The sequence below is a fragment of the Knufia obscura genome (genome assembly GCF_036327395.1).
Source record: "Knufia obscura strain CCFEE 5817 isolate CBS 148926 chromosome Unknown scaffold_9, whole genome shotgun sequence".
NCBI classification, from domain to species: domain Eukaryota; kingdom Fungi; phylum Ascomycota; class Eurotiomycetes; order Chaetothyriales; family Trichomeriaceae; genus Knufia; species Knufia obscura.
The window spans coordinates 509,351-527,887 of NW_027042695.1; the positions used below are offsets into that span (position 1 = coordinate 509,351).

General features: G+C 51.4%; 10 protein-coding genes across 10 annotated transcripts; 5 read left to right on the forward strand and 5 right to left on the reverse strand.

Moving 5' to 3' along the window:
• Nucleotides 1-345: 345 nt before the first annotated feature.
• Nucleotides 346-2,931, reverse strand: PMZ80_007523 (uncharacterized protein; the record flags this gene model as incomplete). Its single annotated transcript, XM_064875931.1, has 2 exons — nucleotides 346-1,239; nucleotides 1,345-2,931. 2 exons carry the CDS (start codon nucleotides 2,929-2,931, stop codon nucleotides 346-348), a joined length of 2,481 nt encoding a protein of 826 aa, XP_064728195.1.
• A 692-nt stretch (nucleotides 2,932-3,623) lies between these two features.
• Nucleotides 3,624-4,556, reverse strand: PMZ80_007524 (uncharacterized protein; the record flags this gene model as incomplete). Its single annotated transcript, XM_064875932.1, has 4 exons — nucleotides 3,624-3,767; nucleotides 3,812-3,940; nucleotides 3,989-4,440; nucleotides 4,493-4,556. 4 exons carry the CDS (start codon nucleotides 4,554-4,556, stop codon nucleotides 3,624-3,626), a joined length of 789 nt encoding a protein of 262 aa, XP_064728196.1.
• Nucleotides 4,557-5,227: 671 nt separating this feature from the next.
• RSM27 (mitochondral 37S ribosomal protein S27) lies at nucleotides 5,228-5,706 on the reverse strand (the record flags this gene model as incomplete). Its single annotated transcript, XM_064875933.1, has 3 exons — nucleotides 5,228-5,256; nucleotides 5,307-5,565; nucleotides 5,662-5,706. The coding sequence occupies 3 exons, from the start codon at nucleotides 5,704-5,706 to the stop codon at nucleotides 5,228-5,230; spliced, it is 333 nt and encodes a 110-aa protein (XP_064728197.1).
• Nucleotides 5,707-6,031: 325 nt separating this feature from the next.
• On the forward strand, nucleotides 6,032-6,964 carry PMZ80_007526 (uncharacterized protein; the record flags this gene model as incomplete). The annotated part of the gene is made up of 1 exon (XM_064875934.1): nucleotides 6,032-6,964. One exon carries the CDS (start codon nucleotides 6,032-6,034, stop codon nucleotides 6,962-6,964), a length of 933 nt encoding a protein of 310 aa, XP_064728198.1.
• A 303-nt stretch (nucleotides 6,965-7,267) lies between these two features.
• On the forward strand, nucleotides 7,268-7,977 carry PMZ80_007527 (uncharacterized protein; the record flags this gene model as incomplete). The annotated part of the gene is made up of 2 exons (XM_064875935.1): nucleotides 7,268-7,326; nucleotides 7,398-7,977. 2 exons carry the CDS (start codon nucleotides 7,268-7,270, stop codon nucleotides 7,975-7,977), a joined length of 639 nt encoding a protein of 212 aa, XP_064728199.1.
• A 1,624-nt stretch (nucleotides 7,978-9,601) lies between these two features.
• PMZ80_007528 (uncharacterized protein) lies at nucleotides 9,602-11,233 on the forward strand (the record flags this gene model as incomplete). Its single annotated transcript, XM_064875936.1, has 1 exon — nucleotides 9,602-11,233. The coding sequence occupies one exon, from the start codon at nucleotides 9,602-9,604 to the stop codon at nucleotides 11,231-11,233; it is 1,632 nt and encodes a 543-aa protein (XP_064728200.1).
• A 596-nt stretch (nucleotides 11,234-11,829) lies between these two features.
• On the reverse strand, nucleotides 11,830-13,077 carry PMZ80_007529 (uncharacterized protein; the record flags this gene model as incomplete). Its single annotated transcript, XM_064875937.1, has 1 exon — nucleotides 11,830-13,077. The coding sequence occupies one exon, from the start codon at nucleotides 13,075-13,077 to the stop codon at nucleotides 11,830-11,832; it is 1,248 nt and encodes a 415-aa protein (XP_064728201.1).
• Nucleotides 13,078-13,813: 736 nt separating this feature from the next.
• MNN2_1 (mannosyltransferase) lies at nucleotides 13,814-15,277 on the forward strand (the record flags this gene model as incomplete). Its single annotated transcript, XM_064875938.1, has 1 exon — nucleotides 13,814-15,277. The coding sequence occupies one exon, from the start codon at nucleotides 13,814-13,816 to the stop codon at nucleotides 15,275-15,277; it is 1,464 nt and encodes a 487-aa protein (XP_064728202.1).
• Nucleotides 15,278-15,471: 194 nt separating this feature from the next.
• Nucleotides 15,472-16,122, reverse strand: PMZ80_007531 (uncharacterized protein; the record flags this gene model as incomplete). Its single annotated transcript, XM_064875939.1, has 1 exon — nucleotides 15,472-16,122. One exon carries the CDS (start codon nucleotides 16,120-16,122, stop codon nucleotides 15,472-15,474), a length of 651 nt encoding a protein of 216 aa, XP_064728203.1.
• Nucleotides 16,123-16,434: 312 nt separating this feature from the next.
• On the forward strand, nucleotides 16,435-17,398 carry PMZ80_007532 (uncharacterized protein; the record flags this gene model as incomplete). Its single annotated transcript, XM_064875940.1, has 3 exons — nucleotides 16,435-16,824; nucleotides 16,880-17,179; nucleotides 17,309-17,398. The coding sequence occupies 3 exons, from the start codon at nucleotides 16,435-16,437 to the stop codon at nucleotides 17,396-17,398; spliced, it is 780 nt and encodes a 259-aa protein (XP_064728204.1).
• Nucleotides 17,399-18,537: the final 1,139 nt, after the last annotated feature.

The window sequence follows — 18,537 nt, forward strand, 5'->3', positions numbered from 1 at the left end:
GCTGGCTCTTGGTTCAAATCAGCTTCTGTCTGAGCTGTGAATGGACTCATTATAAAAAGTTTGGATTTCTCAGAAACCAAGACTAAAAAGTGTCGATAAATCGCCTCAAACGCTATTGAATTTGTGCTATCGATCATTGCATAGGCAATTGTGGATGTTGACCGAGCCAGTCAGCTCGACAATCTCTAATGTTTAAAACCAGCGCTCATACCGAACCGCCCTCGCAGAACGCATCACCAGCACGCAAAGCCCATCAAATGCTGCAACTAAACCAAAACTTTTCTCCTTGTCGCACCATATCTGTCTGCACCTGTGCGTCAACTCCAACCTCCTTCATCTCCTCACTCACTCGCTACCACTCCCATCATAGTACTCACTCCCACTCTCCCCATCACCTCGACCCCTCTCCCTCTCCCTCATTCTCTCCCTCTTAACCCTCTTCCTCATCCTCTCCTCATCCTCACCTTCCTCACCACCAACCTCCTCACCAACCTCACCCACAAGCGTACTCGCACCCCTCCCATCCTCACCCGATCCAACACCAGGCACCCCACCAGCCAAAAACTCCCCACTAACACCATATCCCGGCACCTCTTTACTTCCATGGCTATGCCCACGTCCAACACCCGCACCTCCAGAAGAACCCCCCTTCGTCGGCCGATTATACTCCCCCCTCTCCCTCTTCGCCCTCTGCGTCTTCGCCCCCTTAAGCGCATAATCCCACAGCGCTCTCACCCGTCCAAGCACAGAGTCATACCTCACCTTCCGCCCAAACGCAACCTGCACCTCCGCATCCATAATCGTACTCCCAAACGCAGTCTGCGCCATATACCGCGCAAACATGCTCAGATACCCACCCGGCAGCTGAGATGTCTGCCGCGGATGCGTGAATAGTTCGTGTTCATCTGCGCCTCTCGTCGGCGGTGTATGATGCAAGAAGGTAAACAGATCAGGGCTGGAGGGGAAGATGGAGGTGTGGATTAGGGTCCAGGGGGCGGGGTATTTGAGGGTGTTTTGAGGCTGAGCTTGGGAGGCGAGGTGGCGGTCGAGGTCGGCGGGTGTGATGTTGTCTGGGTCGATGCGGAATGGGCCTGGAGCTGGAGCTGTGGTTTCTGGTGGGGAGATACTGATAGGGGGTGGCATGCGGTATTGGATTGTTAGGTCGTATTGGCCGGAGGAGGGACGGGATTGGTCTGTTGTGTTGAGGTTTGGGGCGCGGGTTGGACGTTCGATGCCGATCTGGGATGTTAGCGATTGCACGAGAACGAAGAATGATGGACGGTGATGTATAGGGATGGCAGGCGGGTACGCGCATGACTGAAGGACGTGACTAGATGTGCTTACTGTGATTACATCCTCCTCCCTCTCCACACTCCACGAATGTAAATTGCCCTCTCTCGCCTTGAACAGGAAAAAGAAGTGATTGACTTTCTTCGTATCCAGAAATGCGCTGATAACGCTTTTCGTCTTTAGGTCGTACTTTGCGAGGATCGACATGACGGTGTCCTGGATATTGAGGTGGTCGTGTTGTTCGATGGGGAGGCTGAGCAATGTTGGGTGCCAGAGCTGGACTAGATGTGGGTGACCGTGTGGGGCGTCTGGGGGAAGAATGTCGGGCATGAGGTTGCTTGGTTGAAGGAGTTTTTGGATTTGTGTTGTGGTGGTGTGGGTGTCTGTGGGCTGGTTCGCCAACTCGTGAGGTGTGTGAGCCGCCGACTGAGTTGGCGGTGTCGGTATACGTGGAGTTTTATTGCTGGTGGTCTGAACAGGAGGATTTGGGTGGACATCTCTGGGTCGTCGTATATCTGCTTCGGGTTGGTGCTGTGGCTGCGATGTTTCTTCAGGTTCAGTTTTGATACGAGGCGTTTCCGGACTTGCACGGGTTTCTCTCGCGGCGTACCTGTTCATCGACGTTGCTCGAGCTGCACGAGGCTGAGTTGGCGTTCTTGCATTAGCATTATTGCTGACCACCGGTGTGCTGGTTGATGGAGGAGGAGGTGGTCTTGGTAAGGAAGGTGCTGATGCCGCATGAAAAGCATGAGCTTGCGCGATCAAGCATAGTTGAGGAGAGATGAAAGATGCCGGATGTTGAGCGACGAAGTTCTTCAGCTGTGCCCACTTCTTAACGTTGGTTGGCATAGCTGTACTTTCGCGACGGTAGATATCGATTGCTTGCTGTAGAATGCCCTGTGGTACATCAATCTGATCCATGATCTGTATTTGCGCAGTAGTTAATGGTCGTGGTAGATTAGATGTCGGACCTTGTGTTGGTGCTTGAATGGCCGGCGGTGGGACGCTGCCTCCTTCGCTTGGAGTTTCTTCTGTCAAGTCTACGAAGTCTGACGATACAGGCTGAGCTGATCTCCTGGTATTCAGTCCAGCACGAGCACGCCGATGCGCTGATACTTCAGGTGTCTCGCTTGACATCTCTCTTGCTGGGGTTGCTGACTGCTCTGCGATATTCCGCTTGTCTTTCTTCGATTTCTTCTTTGCCTTCTCCTTGTCGGCCAACATGCTCTCCCAGACATCGTTATCTATAGGCTCACTTTTGAAGACGCGAGGACCTTCTGGTGGTTTGAAGTTGTTCAAGATGTCACTCATGTCAGGTACTGTAGGTCTGCCGCGGCCGGAGTTGCCTTCGCGAGTGGCATCATCCATCACATTGCCTTGGCTTGCCTTATGCGACTTCTTCTGCGTGGTTTGAGGGCTCATGTTATCACCGTCCTGTTCGTCTCCATCTTCTGGTGGTAGCCCTTGGAGTGCTCGGATCCGTCTTCGATGGTCGGGGTCAGAAGGCGTAGCGGTGCGAAGTTGTTGACCGAGAGGTGCTTCTGATTTAATTCTCTTGCGCAGGTGCGCATTGCCGCCCTCGTTGTCTCGTCGCTTACTAGTGTCGTAGTAGGCACTGTAGCCTTTGCCAGGGTGTCCCATGCCTAAAACGCATGCAACGGTTGATAAGGTCGAAGGTCGATCGCAAGCCTAGTGGGCGGACAAATTGGTGGTTGGCTATAGGGCGAACGTGGTGAATGAGGAATGTCGAGGATGAAGTTTCTGGAGAAGCAAGCCGACGTCAGGATCTTGTGCCTGCTGCCAAGCGAGCAATGCCGGCAATGTGTCCATTCGCTGCCAATTTCTCTTTTTCAACACATATCTGTAAGACGGAGCTGACCCAAAGCTTATAGACTCTTGAGTAGGTCGACACTGTGATGGTGTCGTGTTGTTCCTGTCGCGTTCTCTATCGTTGATGCCGGGAAGAGGGCGAAGATTGTGCTTGATGAGCACCATACCTATGTTCAATGATGTGATCTAGCAAAGAAGTAAGCTGTTGAGATCAGTAGATGACAGAGGATATATGTTGTTGGGGTTTGGCGCTTCAGCGAAGCCATTCTGCTAGTAAGAGTCGTGTGAAAGCATAGTGGACGCAGGTTGAAATCGCAAAAAGACTGAATGAGAAGTTGTCCAGAAGATCAGGACACCGAACTGTTATTGAACACAAAGTATGTCTCATAGGAGCATCACATGGTGAAGAGCGGCATACCTCGTGACCAGGGCAAGTTCAGTATCGGTGGCCGTCAGCATGAAGTAAGAGCCACCACCAGTAGAAAGTTTTGATTCTACAGAACTCAGGCGCCAACCGCTCTGCCACCATCAATCTCCAAATTGATGCCCGTGACGAACTTGCCTTCGTCGCTTCCTAGGTACAAGCATATATTGGCGATGTCCATGGGATCTGTGAGACGTCCGAGCGGCACATTGCCCAAGAATTTCTGTACAGTCAGCATAATCAACTTCATGAGGATGAACAACTCACCTGGATGTTTTCTTCTGTTGGTGGAACTCCGACAAAGTTCTCGAACAGAGGTGTGGCAGAAAGCAGAGGGCACACAGCATTGACTCGGATGTTTTCTTTTCCATATTCCGCTGCCAGACCTTTCGAGGCCTAGAAATCGTTAGCAGGAGAACGAGAGAAACGTGCAGGAGAACGTACATTCGCAACGGCACCCTTGCTTGCATTATACCAGACAAGTCCAGGCCTCGGTCTCATAGCGCCAATACTTGCAATGTTGATTATGCTGCCTCCACCTCTTTCTTTCATAGCAGGGATGATTGCCGGTATGCTGAAATAGATGCTCTTGACATTGACGGCCATAACCTTGTCGAACTCATCCTCGGTGACATCCAAGGTTGGCTTGTTCTTGTAGGATGTTCCAGCATTATTGATCAGAATGTCGACCCCACCAAATTTGTCCTTTGCAAGCTGGACCATTTTCTGCCAGTCACTCTCGGAGGTCACATTGGCGGTAATGGTCTGGACGTGAGTATCTGGGGAGTCTCCGAAGCTCTTTGTTAGGCCATCGCCGTTCATATCAGCAGCGACCACTTTTGCACCCTCTGTGATAAATCGCTGGGTAATGGCACGGCCGAAACCTGAAGCAGCACCTGAGAGCAGGTCAGCGCGTGGGATATGAGCATTCACTGACAGAGAGCTCACCGGTTACTAGGGCAACCTTGCCAGACAGTCGGCCGGAGCCTGTTTGGACTTCGTGAAGAGACATGGTGCCTTGTCAGGAATATCTGTGCTTGTTTAGTGTTCGAAGGAGTTAGCAGGCTGAAGGTAATGCTTGAGAAGTGCTCGTATTAATTGCGAAGCAGAAGCAAGACTCTGAAGCACCCCGCAACGCGTCTTTCCCTGAGTGATGTAGCATGACGATTGCTGGATCCAAGGAAGAAGCGTGGAGGACCTTGAGCTTTCCGTACGAACGGCTGCGGAGAAGTTCCTCCCAGTGCTGCGGAGGAATCTCGGGGTCACGTGCCTGCAAGAAGTGATGCGCCATCGTGAAATCCTTTCGAGACACTGCAAAGGAACTTGCTGCCCACGTCGATGCTGTGCTCTCGGATGCTCAGAGATAACCTTTCTCGAAGGCCTTTGTATGATCTGCACTGTCGCGCCAGTCTTTCTGAAAGGCTAGCGGCCAATGATGTGCTTCATATCATGGGTCATCGGTGCCTCATCCTTGCGGTTCGACTGTTCTCGAGGCCGTTTTGAAGAAGCTCGTAATGCTCTGTGATAGATCAACCTCGCCACAGGATTCCGTGACTGTAGTTGTATGGGAACATGCAGAAGATTCTCGACGCAGATTGAACATGTCGGAAATTGTACCGCTGGTGCAAGCTCTTTTCATACAGGGTATCATGTACATTATGTCCAAGCGGTTGAGCTTGTTGATCACTTCTTCTTCCTCCCTTTCTTGCTTGCTGGAGTATTGTCAGTACACAGCGCATCATTATAGGATGGATATTCGTACTGTTCGCTTCCCTCTTCTTCTTGGGAGCACCCTTTCCTCTCAACTTGGCAATCTGCAAGCCTTCTAATCTGTCCTCTTCCTCCTCGTTCCATGTCTCCATATCATAGCGCTTGAACTCCTTCTGGATATCTGCTATCGTGACAGAGTTTCGAGGATAATATGCGGCCAAAGCTGGACCTTTTAATCTTTCGCGGAGAACACTGTTGCCCATACGTATCCGATTTGGGTTGAATGTTGTACCGAAGATATTGCATTGTGTCTGTCGTGGCTTGTCAGATATGCTCAGAGGGCATTATAGTAAAGAACTCGAGCGTCGCATCATGCAGACCGTCATGGGCACCGGAAGTGAACTTACTCTTGCCAGGTCGAGCAGCCTGGCTTTTGATACAGAGGCCGCCATGTTGCCGACTGTTGGCGATATTCTCAGTGATGTCTTAGGAAGCGGTCGACGGTGATAGCGACATCGAGACGAATTGCGGGCGTCAAAAGTTGCCCGACTGGGGCGGCTCGCTTATAGCTGCCTTCCATGAATCCACGTCGTTCGGAGCGCAAAACCCATCCCGAATCTGTTCGTCCCAAGCTTGTTCACATCCCTTCACACGAGTACACATATTGTAACTTTACTGTGTATTCATCTCCAAGTATTGCCATAGTCACTTCGCTTGCATCTCCAGTCAAACATCAGATTGACCCCATCTGATACGTGGCCGTGAATATTATTCAATATGCCATCACAGAAGCGCAAAGCCGAGCATCGAAGCTCATCTGATCAACCATTCAAGAAATATCGCTCTGAGAATGGCACTCCGTCGACCGGAGCACATTCGCAGGGCAAGCCACCACTACCGCCTATCTCACCCCAATACGAAAAAGCAGTCTTCACCCATTCCAGTCTCGCAGTTCAAGACCCGGACAATAAAGAACACGTCAACTACGAACGACTAGAGTTTCTTGGAGATGCACATCTCGAACTCATGGCCAGCGAGGTCATCTTCAACAGATATACTTCCTCCACTCCAGGCAAGATGTCCGCAGTCAGAGAGGAGTTAGTCAAGAATGATACCATTTGCAAATTTGCTCGCCAGTATGGTCTCGACAAACGTCTCAAAATCGCAATAGGGAACGTCCAACCAAGAGACTGGGTCAAGATTCATGGCGATCTGTTCGAGGCATACATTTGCGCTATCGTGCTTTCCGACGAGAACCCTCACAAAGGCTACGACACAGCTAAGAAGTGGGTGACTGCATTGTGGGAGCCAATCCTCGATAAGCTGGGTATGACTATGGTCACCAACGTCAAGAGCAAGGAAGAACTAGGAAAGATCCTGCTTGTTCCAGGTATCAAGCTCAGCTACATCGATGAAAAGGACCCCCTTCCTCTTAGAGAGAAAGGCTTGACAAAATACTTTATTGGAGTGTATCTGACGGGCTGGGGCCACGAAAATCAGCGTCTAGGAAGTGGTGAAGCAGAGAGCAAGAACGCGGCAGGACAGGAAGCAGCTAGGAAGGCTTTGAAGAATCCGCTTCTTGAGGGTATCAAAGCCAAGAGAGCCGCCTATCTAGAGCAGAGGGAGAAAGAGAAGGCAGTGAAGGCCAAGGAGGAAAGCGAAGCTGCGAATGTGGGGGGAAATTCCCAAGATTTAAGTGTCAAGTCGTAGCGTGAGGACCGAAAAACGCAGCTCCGCGGGCATCAGCTGTAACAGCCACATGGCGATGGTGGAAAGCTACTGCCCGACGGAAAGGTCAGTCCAAGACGACGAGCAGTAAGACAGTGGCAGTGGCACGAGTATGCCTCAACATTAAGCTACCATAACAGTAAGTTGCGAAGTTTTCCCTCCAGTCAGCTCTGTACATATTCTCTAGCTCACCTATTGTGAGCTGTTCCACATCGAGAAACTCAGCATCCCCGGATGCCATAGTCCACAGGACACCTTGATACCTCTTTCGCAAATTGAGCCAGCATGGCAGTCCTCGTCTCTCAACCTGTGACATGGAATCGCATCCGTGGCCACGAATCTCGGTATGGCACACACACAGGAGTAGGATGTCATGCATAATCTAGACTCTAGCATTTGCTAAGCAGAGTCCAAGCTTGTCCATGCAACAACTCATCCTCCAGAATCAGAGGCTATTCACCGCCGCTATCATCGAGGATTCCGACTTCCCAAACCTACAACGATTTCACTATGAGGGTGGTGGTAACAGTCAAGACTATGCCACCGCATACGGCGTTGTCAATGCACTTCGAAGAACCACTGGAAGTCTTCGACATCTATACATCAACGCCATAACCAGGGTAGTATCAGAAGATGGCACAGAGATATCGAGCTTACGAATGTTCACACATCTACAAACACTAACGATCAGGCGTTATGATCTGATCCTCACACCTGAAGAAGAAGAAGAAGCTTCAGATGATGATGGACCGGATCCGGACGCCATAGGCAGCAAGGCTCCTCCGTTCGTGTACAAGCTGCCAGATTCGCTCCTTGAATTGCGGATCGGCGAAGCCGATGCTACCACTAGGCAAGAGTTGCAAGATTTTGCCGTTTCGAACGATAGATTGCCCAATCTCAGGTCGATCATACTGATTCGTACTCTTACATGGGAGCAGCAGCAAGCATACTCACTCGAGACTCTCCGACCGACGTTCTACAGAGCAGGCAGATAATTTTCGATCTTTCAGGGCTACCACTGGTAGATGCGTCGTCTGCAGTGGCAATGGGATTCGTTCCGCATACCATAACTATTCGGTTGGTCGACTAGTGGCTCAAAAGGGAGGCACACATACATTGCAGGGCTAGGAACAGATGTACCGAGCTGGCACTTGTGTTCCATCGGTGTGGTGAACCTTCGCCAGGTCTCGCATGCCGAGTGGAGGCTTCCCAGTATTCTTTAAAGCATCACAATCTAAATTGTGGCATGGACAAAGCGATTCGGCCACATTCGATGGCACCATCCTCACGCAGTATCTTCTGTACAACGTGCATAGTTAGGTAGACTCACAAATGGCTGGTATACCATTATGAAATACATTCCTACTTTCACCACGGTACGTGATCACATTCCATTGCCGCGGCTACTACGCAACTTGTTTTGCGCTTCTTATCGTGGTTAGGAAGATCCTTCGGTCTCTGAATCTGTCCCTGCTCGTTCTGACTGATTCTATGCTGGACTCCCGAAATGGTTGCCTCAGATATGCAGACACTGGGTAGTCGGTGTTGCTAAGCTTCAAGTTGGGTCTACTGTAACCGGTGTGCCTACCAGTAAAAGGTAACTTTATCTTCTTGCAGGCTGGGGGGCATCCTTCGCCTCCGCACCGCCAGCATTATCCGTCATCCGGAGTTTTCTCGCACTAGATCATATTGATAAATATTGATAAATTGACGGTGGCCTCGATCCTGCAGCCACCTGCATGGCACTGAAAACGGTGGTAAACTGTCATATATCGCTTCGTGAAAATCACCAGGCGCATACAGCCCAGCCATACATGGATCCTGGACTCGATCAAGCAGGTGCTGCATCCATATCCCGACTTTCTGGTTTCCCACCAGGAGGCGTTCGTTGTGCTGTTTGCTGTCGTGGCTTCTGTGAATACAAGATGTGGCAACAATATTGACATGATTTTGCAGCTCGAGCGCCTCTAGGCACTACCTTAGCACGCGATGGAGCGATTGTCGGTAACTGCTATGGTCTGACCATAAGCCTCGTCGATAGGCTGAATTTACGAGAGCTCTGCCACGATTCCGATAGTCGATGTCAACGCCTCGTTACTCCGCGTTTGCCCTGCAGCGGTGCAGGGTAAGTCCTGGCTGGAAGCGCCCATATCGAGCCTACATGAGTGTGTCTGCCTCGCGAAGCAGGAAGTCTCAGAACACCAGTTCCTCAATCCAGCGTATCAGCTAGGATTCTCGCCAATCACTCCATCTCGCCTAGGATCTCTTCTCGCATGCTGCCGCACTAACAACATCGATCTGTGACTCTATTGGTGGAAAAGCTTTCATCGAAGCATTCCGGCCCGGCAAGCCCAGATGCTTAAGGCTGGACTTGCCTGGGATCCAGGCTCACCTGGAACTCGATGTAGTACAGAGGTGCTAATCGGGAAATGCGACCTCAATGGAGGAGAGGGAAATGCACGATCTGTCTCGTCATGGGGTTCCCCGCCGCCCAAGATATCAACCCATGCTTGAGGCACTTTGTACGAATCGTGTCGTCTGCTTGGACTCGATGCCAAAGTAATGGAAGGAAGAATACCACCAGCACGCTCTATTCAGCGCAAACCTCTGCCGTCGAGAATGAGCGAGCAACAAACGACTAGCATACCTGTCTCAGCGCACAATGGATATGTAGTCGCTTCCACACACAACGATGCACATACTAGAGTGTCTGAATACTCGATTACATCCGGTAACCTGGCAGATAGCGAGACCACGAACATGATGGATATCTCCAATGAACAGTCAAGCTTAGTCGACGAGCTCTCCACTAAGGCCGGTTCTCAGCAGCTATGCGAAGCCCGTTCACGACCTTCCCTGATGCGAGCCAGCATGAATGAAATAGTGCTAGCTTGCGTCCTGCTACTACTGCCGGTCGCATTGTCTGCCGTCCTTGTGTATCTGATATATGCCAACCTCGAGCCTCCCAACGAAACTCTTCGGGACCTGGACAGCATCACAGAAGACAACCGCCATCGAGGCCTAAACAACGATGAGTACTATGTCAACTACTCAGCCACCCGACTAGTCTTCATCTCATCTCTCGCTTCAACGCTTGCGCTTGCGCTTGTGCCGGTCGCCATGGCCCTCTTCTCTTACATAACGGCGTTCACAATGCGGAAAGCTTCAGCTAGGCCAAGCATATACAAACTACCATCTCCATATCAGTTCGAGCTTTGTGTGCGGCTGCTAGGTGGTAACATGTTGGACTTTTATCGCTACCTGCAATACCTGGTGAAGCCCAGACAAAAGAAAACAACAGTGCCCCCCATCTTGCACTCCACAGCTTTTATGCTTGGGGCCCTTTTAGCTCTTGCGTTAGCAGTGCCCATCGTCGACGCGCTACTGCACATCAAAACCTCTAGTGTACAGTACAATCGAGAGAGTGTCTATTCGAATTCAAACTTCCGCCCAGGTCACCGATTGCCAGAATTATGCTGGAATGGAACTGACGCGGGTGGCTGGACGGATTGCATATACCAAATAGGCGGAGCGGGTTCATATCCCACATTACAGAACACAAGCGAAGCTTTCAAGGTGCTAGGCAACGTATCAGACCGCTCAATCGTGCGGCTCGCTGATGACGGCGAGACCGCTGTGATAACCGTACCTCAAATCCCGACTGGAGTATCATACACAGCTCACAGCTATGCCTCCTCGACACAGTGCAAGTCAGTTGCCAGACTATGCTATCTTGGAGGAGACCCCTGTGCCTACTACCTCCATAGCCAATGTATAGCCTACAACTGTACGGTGCGCAGCGGCGGTCTCGAAATGTCCGGAATCTTCGAAGGAGAATGGGGCCAGTCACACATAGACATGACTTACTACAGCGATTCCTCAAAAGCAACAAACATTACTCTTGGCCTGAATGTCAAAGTACCCAGATTGATCAACGGCCAGATCTGGTCAGCCGCCTTTTTGTTCCTCCCAAATCGAGATTGGCCAACGCCGGTACCGGAAATGATCGATCCCGTAGGTACTTACGCAGAGCCTACGGATCTTTGGGGCGAAGGCCTGCGGTACGAAGCTCCTATGGATCTGCTCTGTGATTCCCACGGTAAAACATACGGCATATTATCATGCAATACGACGCTATCAGACGTAACATACACTTCAGATACAGGCGGCAACATTCGGGCATTGAAGATCACACCCATGAATTACACAGCAGGTGCACCATTCTTCGCTACTTTCGGCAGCGGCAACTGAAAAGATGCGACCTTCAATTCAGGCCTAAACACGGCGGCAGTTAGCGCCAATACCAGCAAAGACCTTGCATACGAATTCGCCCGGCTCATGGATCGTACCATCTTGGGTCTAGCATCGGGTATGCTACTTGAACAAGAGGCCGACTATATGACCCTGTCTGAATCGCATCAGGTCGCCAGAGTGCCGAAACCAGAATTTCTGGCGCTGATCGTGTTGCGTTTGCTGCTACCAGTGGTGGGTGTTCTCATGGCTGCGAATGCTCTGGTGTTATCGAGAAGACGGGGAGTCGTAGACATACAGGCGAGGATGGGAATTGGAGCTATGGTGGCGAGTGTGTTCGAGCACGGGAAGCTGGGTGAAACGGCAACGAATGTGAGAGAGCTATATGCGGAGTTTAGGGGTTTGCCGACAAGGAGAATACTGGCTGTTGATCCTAGGGTAAGTGGTGGGAAGGCGTTCATAACTGTAGATGGTGCGTATGAAGGTGAAAAATGAGCACTTGAAGCGTGCTTCCTTGTGATCATTACTTGAACAGTGAGCGGGAAATTCGCTGCACATCCAAATATTGATCTTCCTTACTATCGACTTCTCTCTCCTCAATCAGGTCCTCTTATCAGGTTCTTAATTCCCTTACCATCCGCCGTTGCTTTCCAAGCACTTTCAAAATCTTCAAATGCAAATACATGGTTGATAAGCTCTTTCACCGGCCCAACCAGACCTCTGGCAAGCAAATTCCGCGCAACCTCAAAGTCTCCCTCTTTGTACCGGAAAGCACCATGAAAGTGGATCTCCTTCTCGCTCAGATCAGTGATTGGGAAGTCATTCATCAGTGGCTTCTTGGACAGACCTGTCTGTACCATGTTTCCACCTGGACGGAGAACGTAGATACCCAGGGCTGTAGAGCTGGGGACACCGCTTGCTTCGAGGACTACATCTACACCGAGGCCCAGGTTATGTTCCTCGTTGAGCCTTGTGGCTTCCGTGGGAGAAGCTTCAGCTGGATCGACACAGAAAGTCGATACCGTCGCACCTGCCCGCTTGGCCGCGCCTTCGCCCTCTCCAAGCCACCGCTCCGCAAACCCAAGCCGCGAATCGTTCACATCGCAAAGTACCACCCTCGAAGCCCCAAACGCACACGCCACAGCCGCAGACACCACCCCAATCGTCCCAGCACCCATAACCACAACCGTCCCCCCATCCCTCGGTAACAGTCCAACACCCGCAAGCCTAACAGCATGCACAGCCACAGCCATCGGTTCCACCAGAACACCCTCGTCCAATCCGATATGAGCCGGCAGTTTATAGCACAGCTGTTCGGGGAGGACGTAGTACTTACATAATGTCCCTGGTGTAGCACGCATGATTGCGTTACCTTCTCCATCTCGTTGTTCGGACTCATAGAAGCTCGCGGCGAATCTCATACCAGGACAGAGATTGTACATGCCCTCGACGCACCTCGCGCATTCGCGGCAGGGTCCGCCGGGCTCGATGGCTACGTTGTCGCCGACTGTTAGATTTTGGACGTTCTGCCCGGTCTCGAGGACTGTGGCGGTTGCTTCGTGGCCCATTACGAGGCCTGCGAAGGGGTGTTCGTCATTGGTTGAGTTGACCGGGGCGGTCTGGGCGGTGAAGTACTGCGCGTATTTCCGATGATCTGCGCCTATCCCGCCGTGAGTCCAGAAGTGGACGTCGCTGCCGCAGACGCCGACGTAGGCGATTTTGAGGAGGACGTGGTCGGGTGGGTAGGATGATAGGGTTGGGAAGGGGAGGTACGTGGTTGATATTGAGGTGCGTTTGGGGCCGTGGAGGAGGATGCTGGGGTTGGTATCTGCTGGGGTTGTCATGGTATGGAAGTTGATCTTCTGAGGACGGAGGAGAAGAGTGCTAGTGTGGCTGGACAGACAGACGTTTGATTGTGGTCCGTCAGGTTGACTTTCGGACCACGATTCAGTCAGTCCCCATCGTGTCTTCTTATACCCAGTGAGCTTGTTACACAGTTCGTGCATCTTCTGCTCTTCTCCTCATGGGATCGAGATCTGCGACGCAGATCATCATGTCTTCGCAGGCTCGTGATCCGGGGTTCTCCAGTTTTATGGACATTGAGTAAGCATGAGCACAAGGTTGTGGTGGTGGAAGAGAGAGAATCTATCATCATCAGCGTACGCTGTTGCAACCTCTTTCGGGCCATGTCCCGCCGATGATACGCATCGCCCGATATCCCTGTTACTATGAGCCAATCAGGGCACCGAGCAGAAAAATAGACATCAAGGGTCAGAACAATGTTGCAATTCATCTATGCGCTCTATCTGGTTCTGAAGGACTAGCTTTCATCAGCTTGCTCTGAGATCATGAGAGTCTTTTTGGGTAATTTGTGCTATATACTCCTCCCTACTCGTGGCAGGAGTGAAGCAGGCTTGGTCACTCAAGCTAGCCGTAGTGGACATGTGCCACGACAACAAACTTTATCGTATGGTGACCAAGCCCCAGAGTGGGCAAGCTAACAACGATACATCGTGTCGCATCTCTGATCACCTTCTGCTTCGTGATGTCCATCTTGCTTCGCCCACCGGATCGAGGGCCATGCTCGCGTCGAGCCTGAGTCGCACCCGTGACCGCCTCATCGCTTTGGTCGTTGTCGGAATAGTGTTCGTGTCGTTGGTGGCGTTCGTCCAGATAAACCTCGACTGGGATTTCAGATACTTACCAAACTCTATCCGGCCATCCCAGCATGATCCTGCTGTCTATACGCGGTTTGGAAATGCTCTATTCGAAGCGCTTGAGCAAAGCGGGCCGCCGATACCGCCCTTGAAGGATGTGCCATACCGTGACAACAGCGGTCTCATCTTCTGGAAGGCTACCAACGACACTCTCCGACCAGATATTCTACACATGGAATCTGACGCAGTCCTTGCAATGCGCCAAGCTCATGAGGACTATATAGAAGCCACAAAGGACTTGCAGCTACCATTCCGCCCACGAACGAGCGGCATCGTATCTACCGCAGGAGGCAGGTATCTCCCAATCTTCATCATCTCCTTGCGCATGCTTCGACGAACAGGCTGTCATCTACCCGTCGAGCTATTCCTCAGGAACGAAGAAGAACACGGTGCCTATCTATGTGATACTCTACTGCCCTCGTTGAATGCACGCTGCGTCAGACTCGATGACATCGTAGGCGCAAAAGCCACCACCATCTCGAAGTTCCAAGTCAAAATCTTCTCCTTACTGTTCACCTCCTTTGAGAACGCACTCTTCCTCGACGCAGACAACTTCCTCCTCCGCGATCCCAAGGACATTTTCAAGCAACAACCATTCCGATCTTCCGGTCTGGTGACGTGGCCCGACTTCTGGGCCTCTTCCGCCTCGAAGCATTTCTACGAGATCATCAACTTCCCTACCCCAGCAATGAACGAGCGCGCCTCCTCGGAGTCTGGTCAGCTTCTGGTATCGAAGGCTTCGCATGGCAAAGCGCTAATGGCTACTGCTTACTATAACTTCTACGGACCAGAGTACTTCTACCAGCTTCTAACTCAGGACGGACCAGGCGGTGGTGATAAGGAGACGTTCCTAGCTGGGGCACAAGCGGTGGGCGCGCCATTCTATCAGGTCGGACACTACGTCGACACGATCGGCTACTATGAAGATGGGCATTACCACGGAGTCGCGATGATGCAGTATGATCCTATCGAAGACGCGGCCATCACAAGAAGTGGAAAAGAGGTAGCAAAGCGTAAGCCTTTCTCGGTGCATCACAATTATCCAAAGTACGACACTGTGGAATTGTTCAGTGCTGAGGGGGCTGCGATCGATCATGCTACTGGTCAAGGCCACCGGCTTCTTGGGAATAAGACTTTGACGCTGGAGCGCTTCAATGGTAGAGACGTGGAGTATGAGTTGTGGGAGGAGATCGAGCATGTTGCTTGTGTGTTGGGCGACAAGTTTCGACATTGGCAGGTGTTGCCTAACACGGATGAGAGGAATGGTACTTGTGATAGTGTGAAGCACTATCGCGCTACTGTTTTTGCGGCAGATGAGATCGTTTAGTGACAGTGTCAAGGTATGGTGGTAGTGTCTGTTTAACCTCCTTCTGTCATATCTGCTTCACTTTATCTATCGTCGCCACTGGACAACCCATCACTCAGACCATGACGGCTATCTCCCTCGACACTATTAGTCGTGCATCTGTGCTTGGGCCAAGGGCGGTGAGCTCAAACACCTGGTCCGTTCCTTCCCTCCTTTCATACGATCAGGCGATGGCCGGTATTGTCCTCGTGAATCTTGCGAAGTGCGACTGCTAGATCCCACTTGCTATCTACCAACCTCGTGTAGCACTCTTCATATGTGATGGCTGGGTAGAGGCCTCGGACGCGGTTAACAAGTCTGTGCTGATAGGGGGTAAGCAGATCATGGCTGGCCTGCCGAATACTTCCTTGTTGGGCTGAGGGTATAGTTGGTAGGGTAAAACGATGTTGCTTTGCCTTCTTAGAGGGAGGATATGTGCTATCGATAGGACACTTTGCTTTGCGCTTGCGTGACTTGGTCATTTTACTCTGAGAAGCAGCTTCATGCGTGCTGGCAGGTCGACGAACGACGCTTTGTAATCGGGAGTGGAGGTGCTGGAGGTCGTCGGGGTTGAGCTGGTCGGGGATATACAGGGCTGCTTGCATCTTTGCTGCGACCAGCGGCCACAATTGAGCTTTGAGTTCGGCTTCGGCTTCGGCGTGGCATTTGAGGAGAGTCGAGTCATATTTTGAGAGCTGTGCGGTGCCTTTTGACGAGGGTGCGGTCATGGGTTGTGCGGACTTGGGGACTGGAGACTGTGCTGGAACTGTGTGGCCAAGAGTCGGCATTGGACGGTATGCCAGGTCTGTGAAGGACGGTGTCGACATGATGCTTTATTATGGGCTGGTACTGTCGCGAGTCCTGCTTCTATGTGCTGCAAAGTCGCGCGTGTAAGCGGTAGAAAGGTCGTTGGTTGGAGGACGCGTAGGCATTGGTGAGAACATATGCAGATACCAGAAATCTAGTGAAACATATCACTTGCTGCCAAACGCAACACAAACACAGGTCTTGTCACTTATCCTTTGATATTACCTTCACTTGAAACCGTAAACTTTACCTACCTTTTCAGCTGAGCACCCACGTTGACTTTGAATACTATTCGTACCAATAATAACATACAATCATATTATCATCCAGTCATGGCCACCACACAGAAAAGCGAGGGCGGCAAGGACAACGCCGCACCTAACATTGCGCCTCCTTTGGTAATCCTGATATGTATCGCAGGCGCTGCTGCTGTGGTCATTGCCGCAGCCGCATTGTACCGAATATGCCGCCGTGGTCCTAGCGAAGATATCGAGGGGGGCACCTGGAATCCGAATAAGAGAAACCGTGAGCAAGACAAGTATATGGAAGAAGTGCGATGGCGAAACAATGCGTTCGCGTGGGAGCGAGCCAAAGACCAGAGACGAGATTACAGGCGAGGCTGGTTCAAGGAAGAGCTCGAGCGTCAACGAGCCAGAGAACAAGGCGGGTGGACGTCTGTGGGTGTGAACAGTACCGACGAGGATGGTGGCATGCATTATGATGCAAGTTTCCTGTCGCAAGAAGATATTGAGATATGGGCTGACAGATCTGTGACAGGGCCAGGAGATATCGCCTGAAGAATTCTTGACACATGCTGCTGAGAACCCCTACCAAGAATTGCTGGAACAGCGGGCTGGCGTTGAACAGTCGCACAGAGAGTCAAGATTCTCTCCAGGAAAGAGCCAGGACAATGCGCGCACCGGCATGCTGCAGATGACGCCAGAGCAGGAGGCAGCCGAGATCGTTGCACCACCTCAGCTCGTGCATAGCCAAGTCAACAACACTGGTGTCAGGATCACAGTTAACGATGAGTCGGATGACATTGTCGACCAAGAGCTGCCTTCGAGCAACAAATTTGTAAGTACAGTTGGCTTAGTAGGTGGATGCCGCTGATTTGAATAGCCACCTCGACACTCAAGAATGTTTCGATCATCTTCCGTTTATTCCGATGCGCTTCTCCCTTCAAATCATCTTCACATGGTACAGTCGTCCTCGAATTACGCACTGAAAGAGAACAAAGCTTCGAGGGTGCGGCAGGAAATTGATGACTGGGAGCAGAGAAACCTACCGCATTGACAGAGTAGGGTTGATCAATAGCGAAAGACCTCGGACCAGGTAGGGAATGTGTTTCACTGTCAAGCCGTGCTCAAATCGTTCGGAGTGTAGTTCACAGCTATTTGTTTGGTGCCACGATCAGTTTGGATGTCCTGCTGGATGGTGTTCTGTAGAGCCATTCGGTAATGAGACGTTGCTGCTTGACGGCGCGTGCTGAGAGATAGCAAATATGTTGATGACTGCCTCCTTCGCGCTACCGTTTCTTCAAATGCGCTGTGAATCGAGCTCGTCTGGTCCATAGGATGCATGCGTCAAGGACAAGAAGCACATCATGTTTCAGGCCCGAAGCTCAGGCTTTTGGCCAAGATCGTGTCTCGGTGGATCATCCCGAGCGAGTCCATGCGTAAACGCGGGGGAAAAGAATGCGCACCAACTGACGACTTCAAGTTCTCGTGTTAAAGTTGCGCAGCAGAAGCAAGAGCGATGAAGCCTATGCGAGAATCTCAAGCCTACTCATTCTGCGATACAGGACGCGTTTTCAGATCAATGATATAGGAGCACCAGAAAAAAATGTATGTCCTTGAGCTATCGTGTGCTTTCAAGCTGATAGATACCGTGCCAAATAAGTGCCTAACGATTCGATGAAGGTCACGCAGGCGAAGTGAACTTGGGGGCTGGTGGGCCGAACCCCCCTAATGGGATGAATATGAGAGGGCGAAATTGAGCTGGATGCTTGTTCATGGAGCACGCCACTTAAACTCTCACCTCCCACATGGTTGGTCCATTTGCTTATCTAACAGCCTCTAAACCGAGGAGAAAGCCCACTAAGATCGTGCTGTCCGCTCTCATTCGATGCTGCATTGGCTCGCGATAGCACTATCCTCACTAGCCATCATAAACCATGTCACTGGGAACAGAATTGGGATGGCACGCTCAAAAGACCCTCTCGAGCCTGGAAGGAGACGGCCTAGGCCGGTTTCCGCTATCAGTTCGTTCTGCCATTGCGTTGCAGCATGGAGAAAGGAAAGTGAAGACATACCTTCACTCATTCCCGCCTTTCGCGGCAGATTACTGATAGTGATGCGACTTTGGTTTGTCCACTGATCAATTCAAGTCTTGGAGTTCGCAACACCTCAACGTGCGAGCTCACAATTGAGACC